Here is a 23,627-nt window from a genome sequence, read left to right as displayed (position 1 = left end):
TACTATGTTATTCCTCTAATGGATGTGGGCAAGGGAAAAGCTGTTATTTTGCTCTTGAGTATCTTAATCATAACCCTCAGAACATTTGGAATGGAGCCTAAAAACATACCTATATATTGAATTTTTAAAAATCATGTTTTAATGGGGCACCTGGGTGGCTCAGTCAATTAAGCAGTTGCTTCCAGCTCAGGTCATGGTCTCGGGGTCCTGGGATTGAGTCCTGCATTGGGCTCCTGGCTCCGTGGGAAGTCTGCTTCTCTCTCTCCCTCTGCCTGTCCCCTGGCTTGTATTCTATTTCTCTTTCTTGCTCACTCTCACTCTCTCACAAATAAATAAATAAATTAAAAAAAAAATAAAACCTTGAGAAGGTTTTAGTAGTGTTAATCATGGGAAGCTGACTCTTTGCAATAAAATATTTCCAGGTTTCTGCAGGTTTCAGCTGTAGCAAGTTTTATGACAGAGAAGTACTACATCATATAGGAAACTGCCTGATTCATTGCTGTATTCATAGTGTGCTTACTTCCCATATGTTGTCATTCCCAATGCTGTGTTCCCTTAATCTTTGACAGTCTGCAAAATGGTGATAACACCACTGTCTCAAAAGGTCGGAAGGATCAAAAGTGTGTTTAGTGTGGTGCCTGCCAACTAGTGCTGTCCAATAAATTAAGGTCATTAAGGTGGTGGTAATGATATTTAAATTATTATGGTTTAGAAATATGGGATTCCTTTTGTTTTGACGATAATTGGAGTCTCGATAGTGACTAGTTAATATAGAACTTTTATTGACAACCCTGGCGTTAAAAGTGTTGTACCTGTTTATTTTGAGATGCCGTCTTTAAAATTTGGAGGCATGCAGTTTTTTTCTTGCTGATATGAATGCTTTTCTTTCAGCAACACTTCTTGTTGCTGTAAATGAACTTCGTAGGAGTGCTCGGGCCAAAGGAATGTCATTTTATAAATATGGTATGTATGTTAGAAGCCAGGTGCCTTACTTCATCTCCTTTATTTTCTAAAATTGCCCAGTACTATTGCTTTTTCCTTATAGGGGTGTACAAAATATATATCTTGATGTCTTCTCTGTGTGGCTCTTACGTTATATATCATCTCTTTTAAAAAGAGAAATGTAATGTGATATGAACATGAATACTTTATATTTGGATTTTAACTGAAGTGAACTGCAGTTTTTCTATATATCTTTTTATAACCAGAGAAAGTAATTTGACTTTAAATTTCAGTTACTGTCAACATTAAAACCAATAAATTATGTTTACATTGAACAGGGTTTTTAAAATCAGGATCTCATACATTTTTTAATCTTAATTTTTATCTCAGTTTTAGATAGATACTTAATAAAATGTTACATGATAGGATCAAATTAGGATTTCAGAAAGTTTCTTTTCTTGTCTCTACCCCAATGATTAAGTAATGGAAAGTCGTGATCCTAGTACAAATGTTATATTACTGGAGGATACTGCAGCGGTCTTGGGAGTGACCATAGCAGCTACGTGTATGGGCCTTACTTCTATAACAGGTAAATATTTCTTAAGTTATAGGTGATTTATTTGTACTACTTAAATAATTCTCTAATATGTGTGTATTTTCTTTTATATCATTGAATAATTTTAAGCCAACAGATTGTTAAATGCTAATTCCACACTGACCCTCTATTTGTGTAAGACAGATAAGACGATAAAAGTCTTCAGATTTCTCTCTCAGAAATGTTCTTAGTTTGAAATAAAGAAGGCTATTGTTAGAGCATTTCTCTAATGTGCTAAATCTTTGCCTTAATAAATTATGCAGCTACTCTGAGCCTAATAAGTATTGATAATATTTGGCCTAGTGACCTTGAAGGTTTATTAATATATGGGAGAGAACGTTAATAAACCCTAAAATTGTAAATAAATATATATGGTAGCTCTTCTTCACTTGTCTTCCACTGTTAGTGCCAATAATAACTGCTGTTGTTTTCCTGTTTCCTGGACTCTAGTTGATTTTATCCTCATTTTGGTAGCTAGTTAATTTGCAGAACAGTTCAGTACAGGCCAGTGAGAAGACAGAGAAATCATTTTTATTTTCTAAAACAAAAGAACCATGTGGTATGAAAGGATTCCATTTCTGAGGATGGAACTCTCTTGGAATGGAGCTTCTTCCATGCTTATCCGTTTGTCTTTGCACATTTGAAGTAATTGTAGGTGATGAGCTTCCACAGTTCTGCGTGTTTCTTAAAATATCTGAAATATGAATGAGTCTTACTCATTTTGAATGTACATCTCAAGACTAAACCAGTGTTCTCTGATATTCACTGTGATCCAGAATATTTCTAAAAGTTCTGAGTGTTTTTCTGGTTGACCTTACCATTTTAGACATTTCTTAGACAGATTATCACCTAGCAAAATTTTAGGCTTAAGGAAAGTGTCACTTGATGAATAAGTCATCTATTAATAGATTATTTTCCTTTGGATAATAATAAAAGTAGTCAAATCAAACTTACATAAATTTTTGTTTTGAGAGTTTTACATTGTTTTAATTCATTGTTAAATTAATTCATTTAAATTAAATAACATGCCAAGAAATAAATATTTTCTAACTAATATTTCTGTTTAAACAGGATTATTTATACATGTGTATTTTTAAATAATAATTAGGGAAATTTGGATTTTTAAAGAATAGTATTTGATTTTGAACTCTGTAATTACAAGCCTCCTAGTGGATTATATTTTACAAATGGATCATTTTTTTCTTTTTTAAAAAATTTTTTATTTTTTATTAACATATAATGTATTATTAGCCCCAGGAGTGCAGATCTGTGAATCGCCAGGTTTACACACTTCACAGCAGTCACCATAGCACATACCCTCCCCAATGTCCATCACCCAACCACCCTCTCCCTCCCTTCCTCCCTTCAGCAACCCTCAGTTTGTTTGGTGAGATTAAGAGTCTCTTATGGTTTGTCTCCCTCCAGATCCCATCTTGTTTCCTTTTTTCCCTCCCTACCCGCCAAACCCCCAATGTTGCCTCTCAAATTCCTCATATCTGAGAGATCATATGATAATTGTCTTTCTCTGATTGACTTATTTCGCTCAGCATAATACCCTCTAGTCAAATGGATCATTTTTAATACCTTAGCACAGATTAGTCATTTTACTTTTTCAGTGTTATATTCTAAGTGTTAGTAAAACTAGTATGTAAATTGATTTCTTTTTTTAGTAAAATGTATGTTTTATCAGGCATTAAGAGAGTTAAATTTAGGGTTGGGAGAGAGGGGTGGGGTTATGGACATTGGGGAGGGTATGTGCTATGGTGAGTGCTGTGAAGTGTGTAAACCTGGCGATTCACAGACCTGTACCCCTGGGGATAAAAATATATTATATCTTTATAAAAAATAAAAAAATAAAAAAAATTAAAAGGCAGACAAAGGAATGGGAGGAAAAAAAAAATAAAAAAAAAGGGCCTAAAAAAAAAAAAAATAAAAAAAAAAAAGAGTTAAATTTAGTACTGATATTTGATCTTTGGGATAAAAAGACTTAATTTTATAAAAGCCTTGTATCTAAAGTTTATTATAAAAATTTAAAATATATTTATGGATGTCTGTTTTGTAAATACTAACCCGCACATTCATAGATAATAAATCAACTCTTCTCATTGGTTCTGGGAGAGAATTAAGACCTAACAATGTAAGGCAAAGTTTAGAATCACCTGGAGGGCTTGGGAAGACAAAGAATGTTGGTCCCAACTCTGGACTTTTTGATTCAGAAAGTCTTAGGTGGGGCCTAAGAACTTCATTTTTAGCAAGTTCTCAAGCGACGCTGCTGCAGCTGCTGGTAAAGAGCTGTACTGTGAGAACCACTGCTCTGTTACCTGTAGCATGTGATGAATTAACTTCTCCCCTTTGCATCTGGAATGCTACTAGCTATGTATCATCCTTGGATAAATGAAAAGAGAGATCCAGATAATTTTTTGTATGGCTTCATTCTCTCACAGACTCTTGAGAAGAGTAAGAGACAAAAAGTGGTCATTTTTTTCAGCTGTTGATCTCACAGTGTTGTCAGCGTGGGACAGGAAAAGTGCTACTGATACATTAAAAAGAAATGGATTTTGTTATATTAGTAGTATGTATATGATGTCTCTAAAATGCTCTGAAGCCTCACTCATGTAATGACCATATGCAAGAATTAGATCTTGAATAATTAAACCACATAATACTCCTGTGTATTGTGAAGCGTATTGTAACATCCCCATTTTGTAGTATAGTAAACTCATTAGGAGAAAGTCATTAAAGGAATTAGGAATGTATCTCAGGTCCTTTGTTTTACTAATTCTGGTTCTTTACTGACTAAAGCTGATCGAAACAATAGAAAATGTGAATTTACTGACTTCTCCTGTGCTTTATTTAGGTAATCCTCTGTATGACAGCCTAGGTTCTTTGGGTGTGGGCACGTTATTAGGCGTGGTCTCAGCATTCCTCATCTACACCAACACGGAAGCTCTCTTAGGGCGATCCATCCAGCCAGAGCAAGTACAGCGGCTTACTGAACTCCTAGAGAACGACCCATCAGTAAGGTCAGCTTATTCCAGTGATGCTGCTAAGGTTTCCAAAACATACTAAGAAATAGAAATGCTTGGTTTTTAAATACTTCCGGAAGAGTTTGTGTCTCCCTAACTTTTAGATAAGACTTTTTAATCTATGACTTTTCAGACTTGTAACCTTAAAAGAAAATAAGTGAAAACATTTAGGAAACTCCCTGTTTCTTTTCAATTCTGTATATCTTTAACTTTTAAAATAAGGAACAGTTAGATGATGTAGTGGGAACAGAAGTTTGCAAGCAATTGTCTTCTTAATGTAGAACCACTGACGTGAAGCCTTTGTATTTACTCTTGCCTCGTATTTGTATTATAATTACAAATTGCTATCTTAAATTTAAGAAGATTTTTATTCAACGAGGAGGTGATTACCAAATGAATGTAAGTTATACTCCTTTTGAAAATAGACATTTTGTTTTAGCTCATTCTACAGGTTTTTCCTTACAATCTTTATCTTTTAAATGATGTAAAAATGAAGAACTGAAGGAACGTCTGGCTGGCTTAGTCAGTAGAGCATGCAGCTCTCGATCTCAGAGTCGTAAGTTCCAGCCCCACGTTGGGGGTAAAAAAAAAAAAAAAAAAGAAGAACTGAAGACTTAGGAGATAATCAGAATCAGAGTTCTAATTAGTACTTTATAGGAAATTCAAGTTTCAGAGTGACATGGAGGGAATAAACCTTTAAAATCCCAATTTTCTACTAGCTACATATGTGTTAAACTTTAAAAGAATGTATTTTTCTTCTGTGTTATAACCAGATTTTTTTTTTAAGATTGTTTATCTGAGAGAGAGAAAACACAAATTGGGGAGGGGCAGAAGGAAAGAATCTCAAGCAGACTCCCCTCTGAGCATAGAGCCCAGACACGGGGCTTGATCCCACAACCATGAGATCATGACTTGAACACCTAACAGACTTGAGCCACCCAGGCACCCCTTACAACCAGAATCTCTAAATCTTTGAAGAATGACCTGTATATCCAAATCAGTAAAACAAATGAGTAAAATAATATTAGATTTATATTCTAAGCCCTATATTTTTAATCTGGAAAAGTAGTTACCTTGCTAGATTAGACTAGAAGTTGAGTATTCTTAGAATTACTATTAGGCTTAGTACTTGATTAATCCATGTTAATATCCTTTTCCTTATAACATCTTTGATTTTGGTATCAAGGTAATACTGACATTAGAGAATGAGTTGGTTTTTTGTTTGTTTTAAGATTTTATTTATTTATTTGACAGACAGATCACAAGTAGGCAGAGAGGCAGGCAGAGAGAGAGAGAGAGAGAGAGAGGAGGAAGCAGGTTCCCCACTAAGCAGAGAGCCCCATGTGGGGCTCGATCCCAGGACCCTGGGATCATGACCTGAGCCGAAGTTAGAGGCTTTAACCCACTGAGCCACCCAGGCGCCCCTAGAGAATGAGTTGGGAAGTGTTCTCTCCTCTAATATTTTTTTTTAGAAAAGTTTATGCAGAGTTGGTATTATTTCTTCTTTTAAAGTTTGGTACTAGTCACCAGTGATACCATCTGGGCATGGGCTCTTCTATGTGGGTAGTTTTTTGATTACTTATTCTACCTGTTTACTTGTTACAGGTCCAATCAGATTGTGTTTTTTTCTCAAGTCAGTTTCAGTAGTTATTGTCTTTCTAGGAATTTGTACATGAGTTCTTAATTATCTAATTTTTGGCATACAACCATTCATAATTTTCCTTTGTAAGCTTTTTATTTCTTAGGGTTGGTAGTAATGTCTCCTCTTTCATTTTTTTCATTTTAAAGATTTTATTTATTTATTTGACAGAGATCACAAGTAGGCAGAGAGGCAGGCAGAGAGAGAAGGGGGAAGCAGGCTCCCCACTGAGCAGAGAGCCCGACACGGGGCTCGATCCCAGGTCCCCGAGATCATAACCTGAGCCGAAGGCAGAGGCTTTAACCCACTGAGCCACCCAGGCGCCCCTTCTCTTTCATTTTTGACTCTAATAGTAATTTGGGTCTTCCTTTTTTTCTTGGCCAGTCTAGCTAAAGGCTTGTCAGTTTTGTTGACCTTTCCAGAGAACCAGCTTTTAATTTTATTTTGTTGTTTTCTCCATTTCATGAATTTCTGCTCTGATCTACATTATTTCCTTTCTTCTGCTTGCTTTAGTTTTGTTTGCTCTGTTTTCCGGTTTCTTAAGATGATAGTTTTAAGTTTGTCATTTGATATCTATCTTTTAAATATAGGCTTTTAGGGGTACCTGGGTGGTTCAGTGGGGTAAGCCTCTGCCTTCAGCTCAGGTCATGGTCTCAGGGTCCTGGGATCGAGCCCCGCATTGGGCTCTCTGCTCAGCAGGGCGCCTGCTTCCTCCTCTCTCTCTGCCTGCCTCTCTGCCTGCTTGTGATCTCTCTCTCTGTCAAATAAATAAATAAAATCATAAAAAAAATAAAGGCTTTTACAGTTATGAATTTCCCTCTGAGCATTATTTTACACTGTATTAGTCAAATAATGAAATTTGTAATATTTTGTTAGGATTGAGGTAGATATGCTTTTTAAAAATGAAAAAATTATATAGCTTCTTGCCTATCTGGACAAGTTTTGATTCATTGGTTATATATAACTTTATAAGTATTAAATCATTCGTACTTTAATCATTGATAAATATGCTTTTTTATTTCTGTCTAAAGAATTTTAGGCTCACTATTTACTGATTTGCTCAGGATCACTCAGAAATTAGGGTCAAATGTTTTGAGTATTTGGAGTCTCATTTAGGCACGTTTTCCTATAGCTTTCTATATCCCCAGGATTCAGAGTGTTTTGTTATTTTATATATCCCATAAAGAAAAGATGTTAACAGTGGTTATCATAGAAAGAAAATAATTTCTCAACAGTTTTCTAAGGAAGATTCATTAGTGAGAGCTAGGGCAAACAGGATGAAAAGTAGTTACAACACTAGAACATTTCTGGGAGGCATAGTAGTGTAATGGAGCACCGGGTTTGGGTGTCTGAAGATCTGGAGGTGAGTCCTGCCTCTGCTGTTAACTAGCTAAATTACCTTAGGCAAGTCACTTAGGCCCCTCTAGGACTGTTTTATAATCTGTAAGGTAAATTTATCTACTTCCCTGAATTCCACTCATTAAATGCCTGCCATGTAGTTGCTACCATATTAAACATTGTGTGTATGTGTTGGCTCATTATTCCCCATATCAGATCCAATTAGGTAGTCATTACTAACCTCATTCTAATAGAGTACTTCACTATTGTATGAAGACTTCTAAAGAAGCTTTTAAGAAAAGGAATTATGAGACAAAATTACAACATTGTAGAAAAGCAATTTAGAGTTTATTTTTTTAATCCACAAACTATGTAATTCATGTAAATACAGGCCATAGAATAATATTTTTTAAGTTTGCGTCTTTGTATGGCATTACACAAAAATAGCTAACTGGACGTTTGGGAATTTATAGATGGCACTTAATGGTGAATATTCTGAAAGCCATCTTGGTCCATTTTTATCACTGATGGAAAAAAATAAGAATTCTGTCCTTTGTGCCATTAAAATGTATATGTGTGCATATATAAATTTGTATGCATTGTCATTCATTGCAGGGCAATTCATGATGTTAAAGCCACAGATCTGGGATTAGGGAAAGTAAGATTTAAGGCAGAAGTAGATTTTGATGGACGAGTTGTTACAAGATCGTATTTGGAAAAACAAGATTTTGACCAAATGCTACAGGTAAGTTTATGTATTTATTGTTTTCTTGTCAAAGGTTAGAAAAATTACTTTTTAAGTAAATAAAACTTTTACAGGTCTTAAAGTTACTTCCGCTTTCAAGTTCTTAGGGTTCCAAAATCTGACAGCCGTTTTATTTGTTCTAGAGTGGGTCGAAGGAGAAAGCAGCGGAGCAAAGTACTATTCAAGTGCTTGTCATGGGCTAGGCGTTTTATATGTGTTCTCTAGTATACTCTCAACAACTCTGTGAGGTAAAGAAATAATACTCAGTTTTATATGTAGGCAAATTAAGACACAGAAGGATTAAGTAACTTGTCTAAAATTGCAGAGCCATAATATAGAGTCAGATGTGAATGTAGAGTTCTGTGATTCTACAACCCATGCTTTTACATTAAGAATTAAATTTAAAAGAGAATTGAGAGGATAATATAATGAACAGTGCAAAGTTCACTATATATTACTACTTGCCTTTATCAAATCTCAACATTTTATTCTACTGTATTTGCTTAGGATCTTCAAAAAAGAAATGAATTGGTACAAAAACAGGTGAAGACCTTGTTTTCTCCTTCTAGATCCTATTCTTCTTCCTCCATCCCTAGAACTAAAAATTATCTTGAATTTAGTAGTCATTTCCATTCAGTTTTTATACTTTTCAACAGATTTTTCTTAGCACTATAAGTATATAGTAACATTTTGAATATTTCAAAATTGATATAAATGGTCATACCATCTGATTTCCTCTATAGTTTGCTTAACAGAATGGTTTTGAGGGGTGCCTGGATGGCTCAGTCTTTAAGCCTCTGCCTTTGGCTCAGGTCATGATCCCCAGCGTCCTGGGATCGAGCCCTGCGTCTGGCTCCCTGCTGGTCAGGAAGCCTACTTCTCCCTCCCACTCCCCCTGCTTGTGTTCCCTCGCTCATTGTATCTCTCTGTGTCAAATAACTAAATCTTAAAAAAAAAGAAAACATAACCCAGCATGGTTTTGAAATTCCTACATATTATTATATATGTATACACACACACACATATCTAGTTCATTTTAATTGCTATATAATATTCTGTGAATATAGTGCAATTTATTTATCCAGTCTCCATTTGATGCATATTTATGTCCACAATGGCATTCTCTTATGTTTTCTTGTTCAGACGTGTAAGAATTCCTTTAGGGTACTGTACAGCTAGATTTAAAATGGTTGGGCTAGACTTGGCGCATCTGGGCAGCTCAGTTGGTTAAATGTCAGCTCTTGATTTTGGTTCGGGTCTTCATCTCATGTTGGGCTCCGTGCTGGGTGTGCTTACTTAAAAACAAACAAAACAAACTTACTTTCATCTTCCCTAGATGGCAGATTATGCTCCAAATTGTGTCAATTTAATTTCCACCATCAGTACATCAAAGTTTCTATTGTTTCACATTCTTACTAGATGGTATTATATTGACAGTTTTAAATTTTTGTCATTATGATAGATATGAAACTGGTGATTTATATGTAATTATAATTTCTGTCCCCCCCCAAGTAGTAACAGTGAGGTTAGTAAACATTTAAATTTATTGACCATTGGGATTTCCTATACTTCTTGGTTTTTTAGTTAATTTCTTATTCTGACAAATTAATAAACATTTTATTTTTAATATGCTGGACACTGATCCTTCCTCAGTTGTGAAATGCAAATATCTTTTTTTGTTTTTTAAAGATTTTATTTATTTATTTGACAGAGAGAGAGATCACAAGTAGGCAGAGAGGCAGGCAGAGAGAGAGGAGGAAGCAGGCTCCCTGCTGACCAGAAAGCCCAATGCGGGGCTGGATCCCAGGACCCTAAGATCATGACCTGAGCCGAAGGCAGAGGCTTTAACCCACTGAGCCACCTAGGCGACCCGTGAAATGCAAATATCTTTTACTGTGTGATTAACCATTTCACTTTGTTATTGGACAGAAGGTTTAGTGTGTTTTTTAAATTTATAATCTTTTTCTTTAGGCTTTTAATTATCTTGCTTGAGAAATACTTCCTTATTCCAATATCATAAAAATATTCTTTTTTCTTCTAAATGTTTTGTGGTTTGTTTTCTACCCTTAGTTTTCAAATTTGCTTAGAATTATTTTTTTGTTTAATGATCTGAGGTAGAGGTTTAATCTTTTTTTCCTATAGAAAAAGAATTGCCCTTGCACTGTTTATTGAAGAATAGTCTGTTCTTTTCCCACTAATTTTGTAATGTTATCTTTGTGAAGTATTATACTTAATTTTTTGTTGAATTAAATTTTTTTGGAACTAGGTGGTTCATCACCTTCAGCGTGAAAGTTTTTTGCTAAATTTAATGGTGTTTGTTACAATTCTTTAAAGAACTCATCGGTATACTAATACGATTTTTTAAAAAGTTATTTTGTTTTCCTGTTGTTTTCTTTATAGGAAATTCAAGAAGTGAAAACTCCTGAAGAACTAGAGACCTTTATGCTTAAACATGGAGAAAACATTATTGATACTTTAGGAGCTGAAGTAGATAGACTGGAGAAAGAACTAAAAGTAAGATGTAATCATAATAATCATAATGCTGACTCTTAAGTACTTACTCTGTGTAAGAACACTGTGCTGATTGTATCATATGTGTACTTCTCTCAGTAACCTCATGGTTTGTGACTGGTGGTTGTGAACAAGAAAAATCACTGGGTTCAAAGAAGTTGGGTAATTTACTCAAGGAAGTAGGGAATTGGGCATTTGTTGGTCAGTTCCAGATTCTGTACTTTCAACCACTATTTGATAGTGCCTGCTTAGTTTTTAAAATAGCTAAAGGTTTTGTGTTTGTTCTGAAATAAAAAGCATTTTGAAAGTTTCTAGAGGGGACGCCTGGGTGGCTTAGTTGGTTAAGTGGCTGCCTTCGGCTCAGGTCATGATCCCAGCGTCCTGGAATCGAGTCCCACATCGGGCTCCTTGCTCGGCAGGGAGCCTGCTTCTCCCTCTGCCTCTGCCTGCCACTCTGTCTGCCTGTGCTCACGCTCTCTCTGTCTAACAAATAAAATAAATAAAATCTTTAAAAAAAAAAAAGTTTCTAGAGAAAGGTGAAATGGAAACTAGATTCTCTTCAAAAGTTTGAAAAAACAGAATGTGACCTTGAATATCCACAATCTTCCTTTTACTCCATCTGTCATTATTTTATATTTTCTTTTTGCTTCTGTTCAGTTGGAGATCATTACAACCTATTGGTTTTTTACTGAAATATTACCTGATAAGACTATCTTTAAAAATCTCAGTATTCTCAAATTGTCATTTATTGACTCTTGAGTTCAAGTTATTGGAAAAATAAAACTTATAAATGATCTTTAACATACATAGTTTGTTGAAGGCAGTGCATTTTCTTCAGCTGCTGTTGACCATTCTTCAGTTTTGTTAAACACTGAAGGCAAATAACAAAAATTGAAGGGTATCATTTCTGTCACTACTTACTATTTTTTTTCTTTTAGACTCTAGTTACCAGAGTAGTAGAAGCACTTCAAATAATATGATTGTGTTTATGTTAATATTATAGTTCACAACATGATTTTCAAGTTTGTAGATGAGCAGTTCTCAAATATTTTCATCTTTAAGATTCTTTATATTCTTAAAAATTATTCAGGACCCAAAGAGCTTTTATTGATTTGAATTAATATTTATTGATATTTATTAAATCATAAATTAAAATTGAGAGCTCTAAAAATATTCATTTAAAAAACCATAATAAACTGGGGCGCCTGGGTGGCTTACTGGGTTAAAGCCTCTGCCTTTAGCTCAGGTCATAATCCCAGGGTCCTGGGATCCAGCCCCACATCCAGCTCTCTGCTCAGCAGGGAGCCTGTTTCCTCCTCTCTCTCTGCCTACTTGTGATCTCTGTGAAATAAATAAATCTTAAAAAAAACTATAATAAACTATTACATGCTAATATAAATAACATTTTAATGAAAAGTAACTATATTTTCCAAAATGAAAAAAATAGAAGAGTGGTATTGTTTCACATTTAAAAAAAAAAAAAAATCTAAGACAGCTAGATTCCCCGTATCTGCTTCTGTATTCATTCTGTTGATGTACATTGTTATGGTTGAAGAATAAGAAGAAAAGGGAAAAGGGAAGAATCTTTAAAAATATTCTTAATGTGTTTTCAGATAATTGTGATATTCTTTTTGGATATGATACCAATACCTGACAACTCTTAGCCTCTTGAAGCTTAGTTGCAATGTGGAATCTGAAACTGTATCAGAGAACTTTTCACATACTGTTTGTGAAGTTAGGGGGCACAGTCCACAAGATTACCCTAATTTCTTGACACCAGTTGCAAATTTCAAGGGGTTCCTCATATCACCCTCAGGTTTGATAATTCATGAAAAGGACACAAAACTTACTGAATGCTTTTTTTAAAGATTATTTATTTGAGAGAAGGAGAGAGAGCATGGCCAGGAGAGGGAGAGAGAATCCCAAGCAGACTCTGCACTGAGTGGGGAGCCCAACTCAAGGCTTGGTCTCAACACCCTCAGGTCATGACCTGAACTGAAACAAGAATTGAGTGCTTAACTGACTGCGCCACCTAGACACTGCCACTGAACGCCTTTAGACTCACGGTTAGGATTTATTACAGTGAAAGGACACAGATTAAAACTAGCCAAGGGAAGAGATACAGAAGACAGCATTCCAAACACAGAGTTTCAGTTGTCCTCTCCCCATGGAGTCATGGACAGTGTTATTTTCTGACAATGATGTGTGACAGTTTGCACAGAGTATTGTCAACCAGGGAAGCTTAACTGAGCCTTGGTGTCCAGAGATTTTATTGGGGCTCCTTTGTTGACTGCTTGGCTGGTCGACCTTTCATCTCTAGCCACTCCAAGGAAAAGCCCACACTTTTTGTCTCCAGCCCCTTGTGGATATAGAACATATACTGTGTGGCCAAAGATAAAGACAGAATTAACCAGGACATTCCAAGGGCCTAGAGGATCACCTCCCATAGCCAAGGGCCAAAGCCAGAATTCTCTCTAGGTATGATTAATTATCTGCTATACACTATTACTTTAAAATCCATTAGTCTGTCTCTGTACTTTGAATCTTTTAACCCATGCATGATTCTGGAAAGTTATGAATTGGCCAGTTAGAAGTGCTGATTCACTGAATTTATGCATATCTTTCAAACGGTGATACATTTCTAAGTATTGGGAAGCTGTCGGGGTCGTAGTGGTAAGATAGAGAAGTTTTTCAGTATTCTGATTTTCATTAGAAACCTTGCATTTTACCATTAGCAACAAATATTATTGTTTTCCTTGAAGTAACAGATTTATTTTGTTCACTTTTAAAGAAGATCTCTGCCAAATACCCAAATTTGAATAACCATAGTTTGTTAGTTTTTCTTTCAAGTAAAACTGGGTTTTAGATAAGCTCACCTTTTTTTTTTTTTTTTACAGTAGGCTCCATGTTCGGTGTGGGGCTTGAACTCTTAAACCCTGAAATCAGGAGTTACATACTCCACCAACTGAATCACCCAGGAGCCCCTAAACGGTGTTTAGATTAAAAAGCATCTCACTCAACCCATAATTCAAGCAATCACAGAAGCACTTTTCCTTGTGAAACTTCAGAAGCAGAGGGGCTTTGGAAACACTTTCCATTTTGTCATGGAATATCTTATTTATTTTTTTAAAGATTGCATTTATTTGTTTGAGAACAAGAGTGCATGAGCGAGTGCAAGTGTGGGGAGGAGCAGAAGGGGAGGGAGAGGGAAAGAATCTCAAGCAGACTATGCTGAATGCAGGGCCCACAAAAGGCAGATCTCCCAACCGCAGAGTCACCACCTGAGCCTCTCCACCCAAGCTGAAACCACGTTGGTGGCTCAACCAACTGGGCCATCCAGGCGATGCTTCACAGACCATTTTAAAAAGTATACTCAAGGGTTGAGGTTTAATAAACCAATGTTTTTACTACTTCATGAAGGGCATTTTATTTACTTTTTCATTAAGGACATTTTGTTTTTTAGGTACTATTTATTTTAGAGAGAAAGAGAATGTGAGTGAGGGGAGGGGCAGAGGGAGAGAGGGAGAAGGAATCCCAAGCAGACTCTGTGCTGAGTGCGGAGTCCGACTGGGAGCTCAGTCCCAGGACCCTGAGATCATGACCTGAGCCAAAATCAAGAGTCATATGCTTAACCAACTGAGCCACCCAGGCACTCTGATCATGAAGGACACTCTAAAGTGAAACTGGCTTTTTTTTTTTTTTTAATTACGTGTCTGACAATAAAGAAGCACAGTGACTGTCTGTCTGGTTTGGTGCCAGTTGCCTTAAATTGTGCAAAGATGCCATCAGATTTATCTGCCATTGCTTTGGTATGTCATCAGAGGAAATACCAGCATAGTTTATTATTATTTATTTGAAGGAGAATGAGTGAGAGAGAGCATGAGAGAGGAGAAGGTCAGAGGCAGAAGCAGACTCCCCAGGGAGCTGTGAGCCCGATGTGGGACTCGATCCTGGAAGTCCGGGATCATGACCTGAGCCGAAGGCAGTTGCTCAACCAACTGAGCCACCCAGGTGCCCAATACCAGCATAGTAAAGGCAAATAACATCAGTGGTTATTATGAAAATAGTTTTTACCTTGGAATCCCCCTTGACAAAGTTTCAGGGGCTCCTCAGTGGCTCAGTTGGTTAAGCGACCAACTCTTGATTTCTGCTCAGGGTGGTGAGATTGAGCTCCGGGTCCCAGTCAGCATCCAGGCTCTGCACTCAGCGTGGAGTCTGCCTGAGATTCCTTCTCCCTCTCCCTCTGCCCTTCCCCCTGCTCGTGCACGCACACACTCTCAATAAAACAAACAAACAAATATCTTTGAAAGAAAGAAAAGGTTTCAGGATCTTTGGGCCATACTTTGAAAAATCACTTTTCTAAATATAATACCAGGTGATTATTTTTGTGCAGGGTGACATGAGAATAAATAATCTTTGCTTTTCCCATTCTGTTTGTTTTTATTTCCCTGACATGGATAAAATAATGGACTTTTCGACTAAATCTTTATTTTATCTTTAATAGGAACAATAAGTCAGACACCAGGTTTGAGTTAACAAATTGGTCATTCTTGTATTTACTTTTATCACAATCAGGTAAATTTATTATTTTTGTCTAGCTAACTGTGTGCTTTAATTAGAAGCTATTAAATCTTTAAGAGACTAAACTAATCTGTACGTGTTTTTGAAATATAAGTCTCTCAAACCAGGAAACAAAGTTAACTTATGCCTTTAAATTGAAAACCTCTCTGACTAAGGTAATAAGGTATAATTTATCTTTTTTTTTTTTTTAAAGATTTTATTTATTTATTTGACAGACAGAGATCACAAGTAAGCAGAGAGGCAGGCAGAGAGAGAGAGAGGGAAGCAGGCTCCCCTCTGAGCAGAGAGCCCGATGCGGGACTCGATCCCAGTACCCTGAGATCATGACCTGAGCCGAAGGCAGCGGCTTAACCCACTGAGCCACCCAGGTGCCCCTAATTTATCTTTTTTTTAAAAAGATATTATTTGGGGCACCTGGGTGGCTCAGTGGGTTAAAGCCTCTGCCTTCAGCTCAGGTCATGTGGGATCGAGCCTGTCTCCTTCTCTCTGCCTGCCTGCCTCTCTGCCTACTTGTGATCTCTGTCTGTCGAAAAAATAAATAAATAAAAATAAAAGATATTATTTATTTATTTGTCAGAGAGTGAGAGAGAGGGCAAGAGAGAGAGAGCATAAGCAGTGGGGAGAGGGATAGAGGGAAAAGCAGGCTCTCCACTGAGCAGGGAGCCTGATGTGGGGCTCGATCCCAGGACCTTGGGATCATGACCTGAACTGAAGGCACATGCTTAACCAACTAAGCCACCCAGGTCTCCCTTAATTTATCTTAAAGGAAAGTTCTTCATAGTTGAGGCACCAAACCAACAGTGCATGAATTTAATTCTTGTTTCTTGTTAGGAAAAATAGCTGATTTTCTTTTGAAAACTAAAACTTTGGCATATTTCTTTCTTTTTAGTATCTAAGCTTGGTTGCCTTCTAGGTTAAAATTTAATAATTATTCAATTATTTTGGAAGATCACCCTCAGTGATAAAATTTAGCAGTATGGCCATCTCTTTTGAGTAATGCCATTGATCTCATTATTAGAATGGATGGTATTTTTGGCATAAAATCTATAGCTTGGGTAGTTCTATATAAAAACATGAAAAATAATAGAAGCTAATTTATAAAGTCTCATATTATAAATATGAAATATATTTTGTTTTTATTTTGAAGTTCTTTGAACTGCTCATTTAAATTTTTTTTGTTCTACCTCTATGTCAATCTGTGGCTAGACCCTTCTCCTATCCTTCCATGAAGTTTTTTTGTGTTTGGGAGGCAACAATTCTGTTGGGAATTAATTTAGGGGAAAGATGCCATAGTATTTGCAAATTCCTAATAAGTAGTATTCCAGTTAAATGTTCTGCTCTTTAGTCCATCTTTTGCTTCTTGAATTGCATGCTCCTATAGCATTTTCTTGAGTCTGCAGCATTGCAAAATAAATTACACATTGTGGTTTTCATCTCTCCATAGCGAGTTTTGAAATAAATTTGTGGTATGTAAAATGTTCAAGTTGGATACTGGCTAGGACATAATAAATCAATAAATATTTGTTGAGGGATGCCTGGGTAGCACAGTCCGTTGGGCATCTGACTTTTGGTGGCTCAGATCATGATCTCGGGGACGTGGGATTGAGCCTCACATCAGGCTTTGATGTGAGACGGAGAGATTCTCTCTCCTTTCCCTCTGCCCCTCCTGCTCGTGCTCTCTCTCTCAAATAAATAAATCTTTTTAAAAATTTAAGTATTGAAAAAATGAATGAAAATTGTAAGTTGAACACCACTTACTGATTTTCATTTCTATTTAACAAAATTTATTCAGTTTCTGCTATGCACATGATCTCTTTTTAGTCACTAAATATTAAAATTTAAGGATATTCTCTTTTTTTTCATTCATTCAGCAAATATATTGTATGTTTCTTCTTTGTATTTGGCACATTAAATTTTAGGAATTTGATAGTTTTCTCTCTAAAAACTTGATTTTAAAACAGACTACATCAGCTTTTTACTTTGTCTTGAGATTAAATTTTTATTGGTACACATTTGTTACATAGTGTTTTTTTAGATAGAATATTTTCAAAATTTCCATTAATAGCTAAACTTTTTCAAGGGATGGTTAGGGAGGACTGGGAAGGGGATGGACTGGAATGGTTAGGGAGGACTGGGAAGGGAAAATAAAATTGAGTTTCATTTCTGTTTGAGGAAATCTTTTTTGTTCTTTAATGAGTTTAGGGAATTCTAGATAGAGCAAATAGTTTAAGGTAAAGAGAGCATTGAGAACAAAAGGGTACACCTATGTCTGGGGGGGGCCTGGCCATTCTTGCATTAAGATCCAAGAGGAAAGAACCCTCAAGTATAGTTGAACAAAACTAGTTATAAGAAAAATCTCAGTGCACACTCAGTAGAATGCTCTAACTGGAGCTCAATTCCAGTATTACATCAGATTTTTGTCTTTATACTCAAATTCCTTTAATATAGGGAATATGCAAATGTTCCTAGGATATTATTTTTTTTAAGTTAGGAGTTATTAATCCTGATTGATTATCAGAATCCCTTAGAAGAGTTTTTCCTCCCATGTTGATTTATCTATCCATTTATTTAATATTTATTTATTTATTTATTTAAGTAATCTCTCCATCTAACGTGGGGCTCGAATTCATGACCCCCAGATCAAGAGTCACACGCTTTCCCAACTGAGCCAGTCAGGCACCCCTATTTTTATAACTTTTATCAAATAACACGCAAAGTTTATAAAGTCAAACAACTGAAAAGCTTATAAACAGAAGTGTCACTGCCTCACCATCCTCAATCCTTCGGCTCAGAGATTACCATGTCTAATATTTTTTTATATTTTGTACCATATTTCTATATGAAAGTCTTAAACTCCTCATGATTTAAACATTATTTATTTCCTCTTTGATAAATGTAAGTTATATAATTAGTTTTATGCGTTCTCTCTGCTCTCCCTTTTCACAATGTCATTCTGTTACATCTTACTACATTTTTAATTACCCCACAGATTGAGTTAGGTGTCCTTCCTTTTTGTACTCGTAAAATCCCAAGACCTTTACCTTGCTCTTTATTTTTTCTGCCTTGCTCTTCAAGTAGCAGTCTGTTAAAATTGCCTGCTTACCTACCTGCATTTCCTCACCAGACAAGTACCATTTGTTTCCTGTTCATTGTTACATACTTCAGTGCCTGGCACAGAGTAGGCCTGTGATAAAGATATTTTCTGTTGTTAGTGAATTGAAGTCCTTAAGCTAGCATTTAAGATTTTTCACAAGTTGGTTTCTGCTTGCCTTTCCCGCCTCCTTACTGATCCTACCCTCTCTGCAACTTTTTTTTTTTTTTTTGAAGATTTTATTTATTTATTTGACAGACAGAGATCACAAGTAGGCAGAGAGGCAGACAGAGAGAGGAGGGGAGGCAGGCTCCCTGCTGAGCAGAGAGCCCAATGCCAGACTCGATCCCAAGACCCTGGGATCATGACCTGAGCCAAAGGCAGAGGCTTTAACCCACTGAGCCACCCAGGCGCCCCTCGCTGCAACTTCTGTGGCTAACTGTACCACGCTGCCAGTGCATACTTCTCGGGCTCCCTGACTTTGCTGTCTGGTCCTCTTCATCATCTCTCTGGAAAACTCACTACTTCCAAGCCTTGTTTAGATATTACATCCTTAGTGAAGTCTTGCTGAACCTCACGAGTTATAGACCTGACATTTTTGTTCCCAGAGTTAGCATTATAGTACATTTTAATGCTTAGGAGCTTGGAGTCTGGAATCTATCCTGGCTTGGTCACTCACTTCCAGCTCCTTAAGTTTGGGCAGGCTAGTTAATTTCTTCAGACTTCTGTTTTCCCACATGGAAATGGAAACGATTGAGTTAGTAGAGGGCTTTAGAACACACACATGCATGTGAAGCCCCTTCCTTAGCACAGTACTTAGCACAGTACTTACCAAACAAAAGTAACTGCCCCTCAGTGTTAACTGTCATTATTGTTAATGCTAATGCGCTGACTCGTAGATGCTTATTGATATACTTGGCTCCCTGGCTAAACTGAGTCTCTCAAGTTCAGGAACAGGCTTATTTAATGATCATAGCTCCACTTTCTAGCACAGTGCGTGGCCCGAAACTATATGGCTTATTGCTAACATATATAGAATAAGTGAATTTTTTTTCTTTCTGATTATTTCTTCTTATTATTATTATTGTCTTCCAGTGATTTTTCTTTTTACCCCAAATGAGTATATTGCGGAAGTTTTGCAATGTTTGGCACATATGAGATTTTTAATCCATTCTTGTATTAATGAATATATGAACAAACTCAGGGAGGTAGGGCTGTTTACCATATTGTTCATAGTGTGTAATATTCCTCTATTGATTTTTATCTTGCTAACATACTACCATGAAATTGTTTGACCATATGGTTTCAGTGGCTTTCGTGATCTAAAGGAATAAAAGGAAGTAAAATTCTCTTTTGTTATGAATAACGTGGTGGTGATTTTTCCTTCCAGAAACGAAATCCTGAAGTGCGACATGTGGATTTGGAGATATTATAGATTTGATGGAATGAATCACCTTGGAAGGAAGCCTTGGAAACAAGTTTGGCAAGCCTGCTTTCCCACATCAAAGAAGTCCATGCTACTCAGAAGCTGTTTTTTTAAGATGGAGGAAATACTTAATGTGAAGGGCAGTTCAGCAGTCTACAGAACTAATACTACTTCATGTTTCTGAGACATATTACAAGTTGAATCAATTTGGAAATCTTGTTTTTATGTTTCAGTAGAGGACATTTTAGTTATCTAAATTGTTCATAATTTTTCATTTTACCCCATCAGGGTGTATTTTACCTTGCAATCATGTTTCCTTTCTTCACATTGGTAAAAATAAGCAACATCCATAGGATTACAATTTTTAATTTTATGACCACTGAAGATTTCACTCCATCAAAACCCATCAGTCTTGAACATCCTGGCTAAATCTTGGTTTTTAAACAGTCACCCTGTTTTTTTTTTTTTTTCTTATAGAATGTGGGAATTATTTTTACATAATTCTGCCCTGAGCACTAAGAGGAACACTTTCCTAACCGAGTTATCCACAAATGTTCATTCCAGAAATGGCTTAGTTACTGAATTGAAGGAAGACATGTCAGTCCACTCTTTTAGGCTATAGTAGTTGCCATTTTGTAAAATTTCTATCTCTCCTTAACCTTTTTTCTTTCTTTAGTTTAATTTTTCCAGTGTAGGAGATCCAAAATAACCCTAGATGTTTCCATAGGCCAGTTTGATGGCTGTTTTGTTTGTTTGTTTTCATTTTTTTCACTGGCTTCGGTGCCATAATGTGTATTTACTAGGAGGTAATGCATTTATAAGCATTTTAACATTCTGTAAAATGGACTAGAAATATTTATAATTTTGCAGACAGAACAGCATTTTATTTTTAATTTATTTAAAAAGGCACTACTCATGTAAATTTGAACTGTGGGGTATTTCTTGCTTTAAGAGAAAGAGAAGTAAATCTCTTCTTATGCAGAAACTTGTGGCCATGATTTTGTATAATGTCATAATCAATAGTGTGTCTGTAATATGAGTTTTTTGCAGTTATAAATGGGCATTTAACATAATATATGGCTAAAACATTATGTAAGTAGCTTTCTAGTGATCATCAGGTATCATGGTGAAAAAGCATACAATTCAGTACTGGAAATTTAGTGCAAAACTATAGTTGTGTCTCCATTCATCAAAATTACTTGGGGCGCCTCGGTGGCTCAGTGGGTTAAGCCTCTGCCTTCAGCTCAGGTCATGATCCAGGGTCCTGGGATCAAGGCCCACATCGGGCTCTCTGCTCAGCAGGGGGGCTGCTCCCCCCCCCCCACTTCTCTGCCTACTTGTGATCTTTCTCTGTCAAATAAACAAATAAAATCTTTAAAAAAAAAAAAAGCAAGACAACAACAAAAAAAACCCCAACTCATATGCACTTTAAATTGTTCAGGTAGCAGAGAGAATTGTCCAGGCAAGAGTGATGGCTGGGTGATTTCTTTTGCTGGATAAGTGAGTGTTTGACCTAAGGACCTAACTGTATGAGGTCAGTGTCTAAAAACCTACTCAGTTTGAGGTTTATGAATCACAGCAAATTGTAATCCTGGAAACAAAAAATAAACATTTGGTTAAAGGGGTTGTAATGGTAGTTTTTTGATCCAGGAATGTCATTTATTGGAAAATTATGAAAATTTACATCAGTGTACTTTTTTATTTTTTACCATTACAGAGCATTTTGAATGTTGTACATTTTAAGTGAAATAACATTCCAGTTTTATTTTTGAAGATACAAAATCATTATGTACATACATATATACATGTAACACAGTTTGATTCTCTTATGGTTTCAAATTCTTTACCCTTTTTTTTTTAAACTGTTTTTGACCCATTATACTTCACTCCGTACTTCTAATGTCTAGTTCCCACTTGTCATTTGTCCCATGTCACTGTCCTTTGGGAAAGTACCAAGTTATATGCAATTTCCTCCCAGTAAAATTACTCTGAAAAACTTCACATAGCTACAAGAGAGTAATTAACTCATTTAGAAAAAATGTTACAGTTGGTGTGCACAAGTTATTCTAAATGGTAGATTTTTTAAAAATTCCCTAAAAGAAACCAATTCCTGATATTTCATTGAGTTTTCTAATCTAATTTTGATTGAAGTCATGCCAGTTCTTAAATAATAATAGAAGTCTTATGTTTCTGTCTTTTCCTTCCATTTTTGTTCTGTACTAATATTGTAAAGTTTAACAAAATTTGACATAAAGACATATGGCATTATCTAAGAATTTGAGTATTTCTGTGAAAATGTATGCTATCACTGCTCTGTTTTGTTTTGTTTTTTTTCTCCTTTTAAATTAGAGTCCAGTTTGAATTTTAAAACCAGAGAATTTGGGCCTCTTTTTTTCAAAATAAGAGAATGTCTGTTCAGGTTTCTTGGTTTTGTGTTTTTCTGAATTAATGATTCTACTTTAAGTCTTGACAGGATGATACATACATAGCATTTGAACATGTAAGCATATAAATCTTGATCTTTTCAAGGGAAATAGCTTCCGTGATAAAGTAATTGTGAAAGTAATGTTGGAGAGTGAGAAGAGCAGTCAGGGGCCCATGACTCCTACTTGCTGACCTCAGGAGCTCAAAGGTGAACACATGCTGTTTTTAGTCCCAGCTGAGAATGGACCTCCAATCAGCTGTAAGTAGTAGGCCCCAAACTGTGTAAGGTGGCACATTTTTAAGACTACGGCAGTTGGGAAAATGAGGGATGGAGACCTATTTTTAAGTTGACCATCTTGGTGGCCAATAATATCCAATTCCAATGAGGGAGATTCCTGAACATGTACTAAAGAAACAGATACGATTAGACTGGAAATTTTTCAGATTTTCTTCAAAAACAAAGTTAATCTCTGCATGCATACATCCTACCCACACACCAAATAACCCAGAATAACAAAATGGCATAACACTTGAATTTTGAGTATATGATTTTAGTGTTACCTTAATTGTCCCATAATTTGGAGAATGCTTTTTGCTAAAATTACACCATCTAAAGGAAATGACTTAAGTTTTAAATCTGATAACTTTTTGAGGTAGAATGCTAGAAACTACAGAAAATTGCACAGGCATTTAGAATTTATACTATCTTAGATTGCATTTGTCAAGCTTTGGCATTTCTTTTAAATGTGATGACCCCCAATTTGCCAAACTGTCAGAAGTCAGTGAAGCAAAGAATTGAAGGTAAAATGTTGATTCAAAGATTATCTCCCCTAAATCCCTCATCCCTGTGCCTGAAATGGAAATTTGGAAGGCATTTATGTAGAAGATTGGCCTGGCAGCCTTTATATTTGCAGTAAGTTTAGTAGCATCTCTAGACTTTGGTTTTATGGAAGAGAAAATTTTTATTTTTATTATACTGTATTTCATCTCTCTGATTTCGCTGGCAGATTAAGATGGCCCTGGTCCCTCAGGATACTTTTTCCTTAATAAATGTCAGATGTAAGTAAGAGCAGTTCACTTCTTAGTTTGGGTTTGTTTTTTTTTTTTTCTTCCTGATAAATGTCCCATCAACTTAAGTCCTCCTTTACCTCATGTACTAATAAGAACTAAACTGTAAACTAAATTGATACATTTTACCTTGAAAATGCCTGTAATTTTGAACAGAATTTATTATTCATTGAGTATGCTTGTTTGTAAGTTTCCTGGTTTTACAATACCAAAATATAACAACTCAATCATTTTATAACCA

The 23,627-nt window shown here is 35.9% G+C and overlaps 1 protein-coding gene across 1 annotated transcript in view; it reads left to right on the top strand.

The window, feature by feature from the left end:
- LOC111149255 (solute carrier family 30 member 9) overlaps nt 1-21,136 on the top strand; it is an 84,888-nt gene extending 63,752 nt beyond the window's left edge. Inside the window, exons 13-18 of the mRNA XM_022506213.1 lie at nt 892-963; nt 1,424-1,531; nt 4,395-4,560; nt 8,156-8,285; nt 10,686-10,799; nt 19,859-21,136. Coding sequence (XP_022361921.1) covers nt 892-963; nt 1,424-1,531; nt 4,395-4,560; nt 8,156-8,285; nt 10,686-10,799; nt 19,859-19,903 — 635 coding nt within the window. The 3' untranslated portion in view covers nt 19,904-21,136. The remainder of the gene's footprint in view (nt 1-891; nt 964-1,423; nt 1,532-4,394; nt 4,561-8,155; nt 8,286-10,685; nt 10,800-19,858) is intronic.
- Nucleotides 21,137-23,627: the final 2,491 nt, after the last annotated feature.

The sequence above is a fragment of the Enhydra lutris genome, unplaced genomic scaffold (assembly GCF_002288905.1).
Source record: "Enhydra lutris kenyoni isolate GAN:26980312 unplaced genomic scaffold, ASM228890v2 scaffoldscaffold21, whole genome shotgun sequence".
In the NCBI taxonomy this organism is placed as follows: Eukaryota; Metazoa; Chordata; class Mammalia; order Carnivora; family Mustelidae; genus Enhydra; species Enhydra lutris.
The sequence above is the reverse complement of the archived record's forward strand: the minus strand, read 5'-3'. Positions and strand labels throughout refer to the sequence as shown.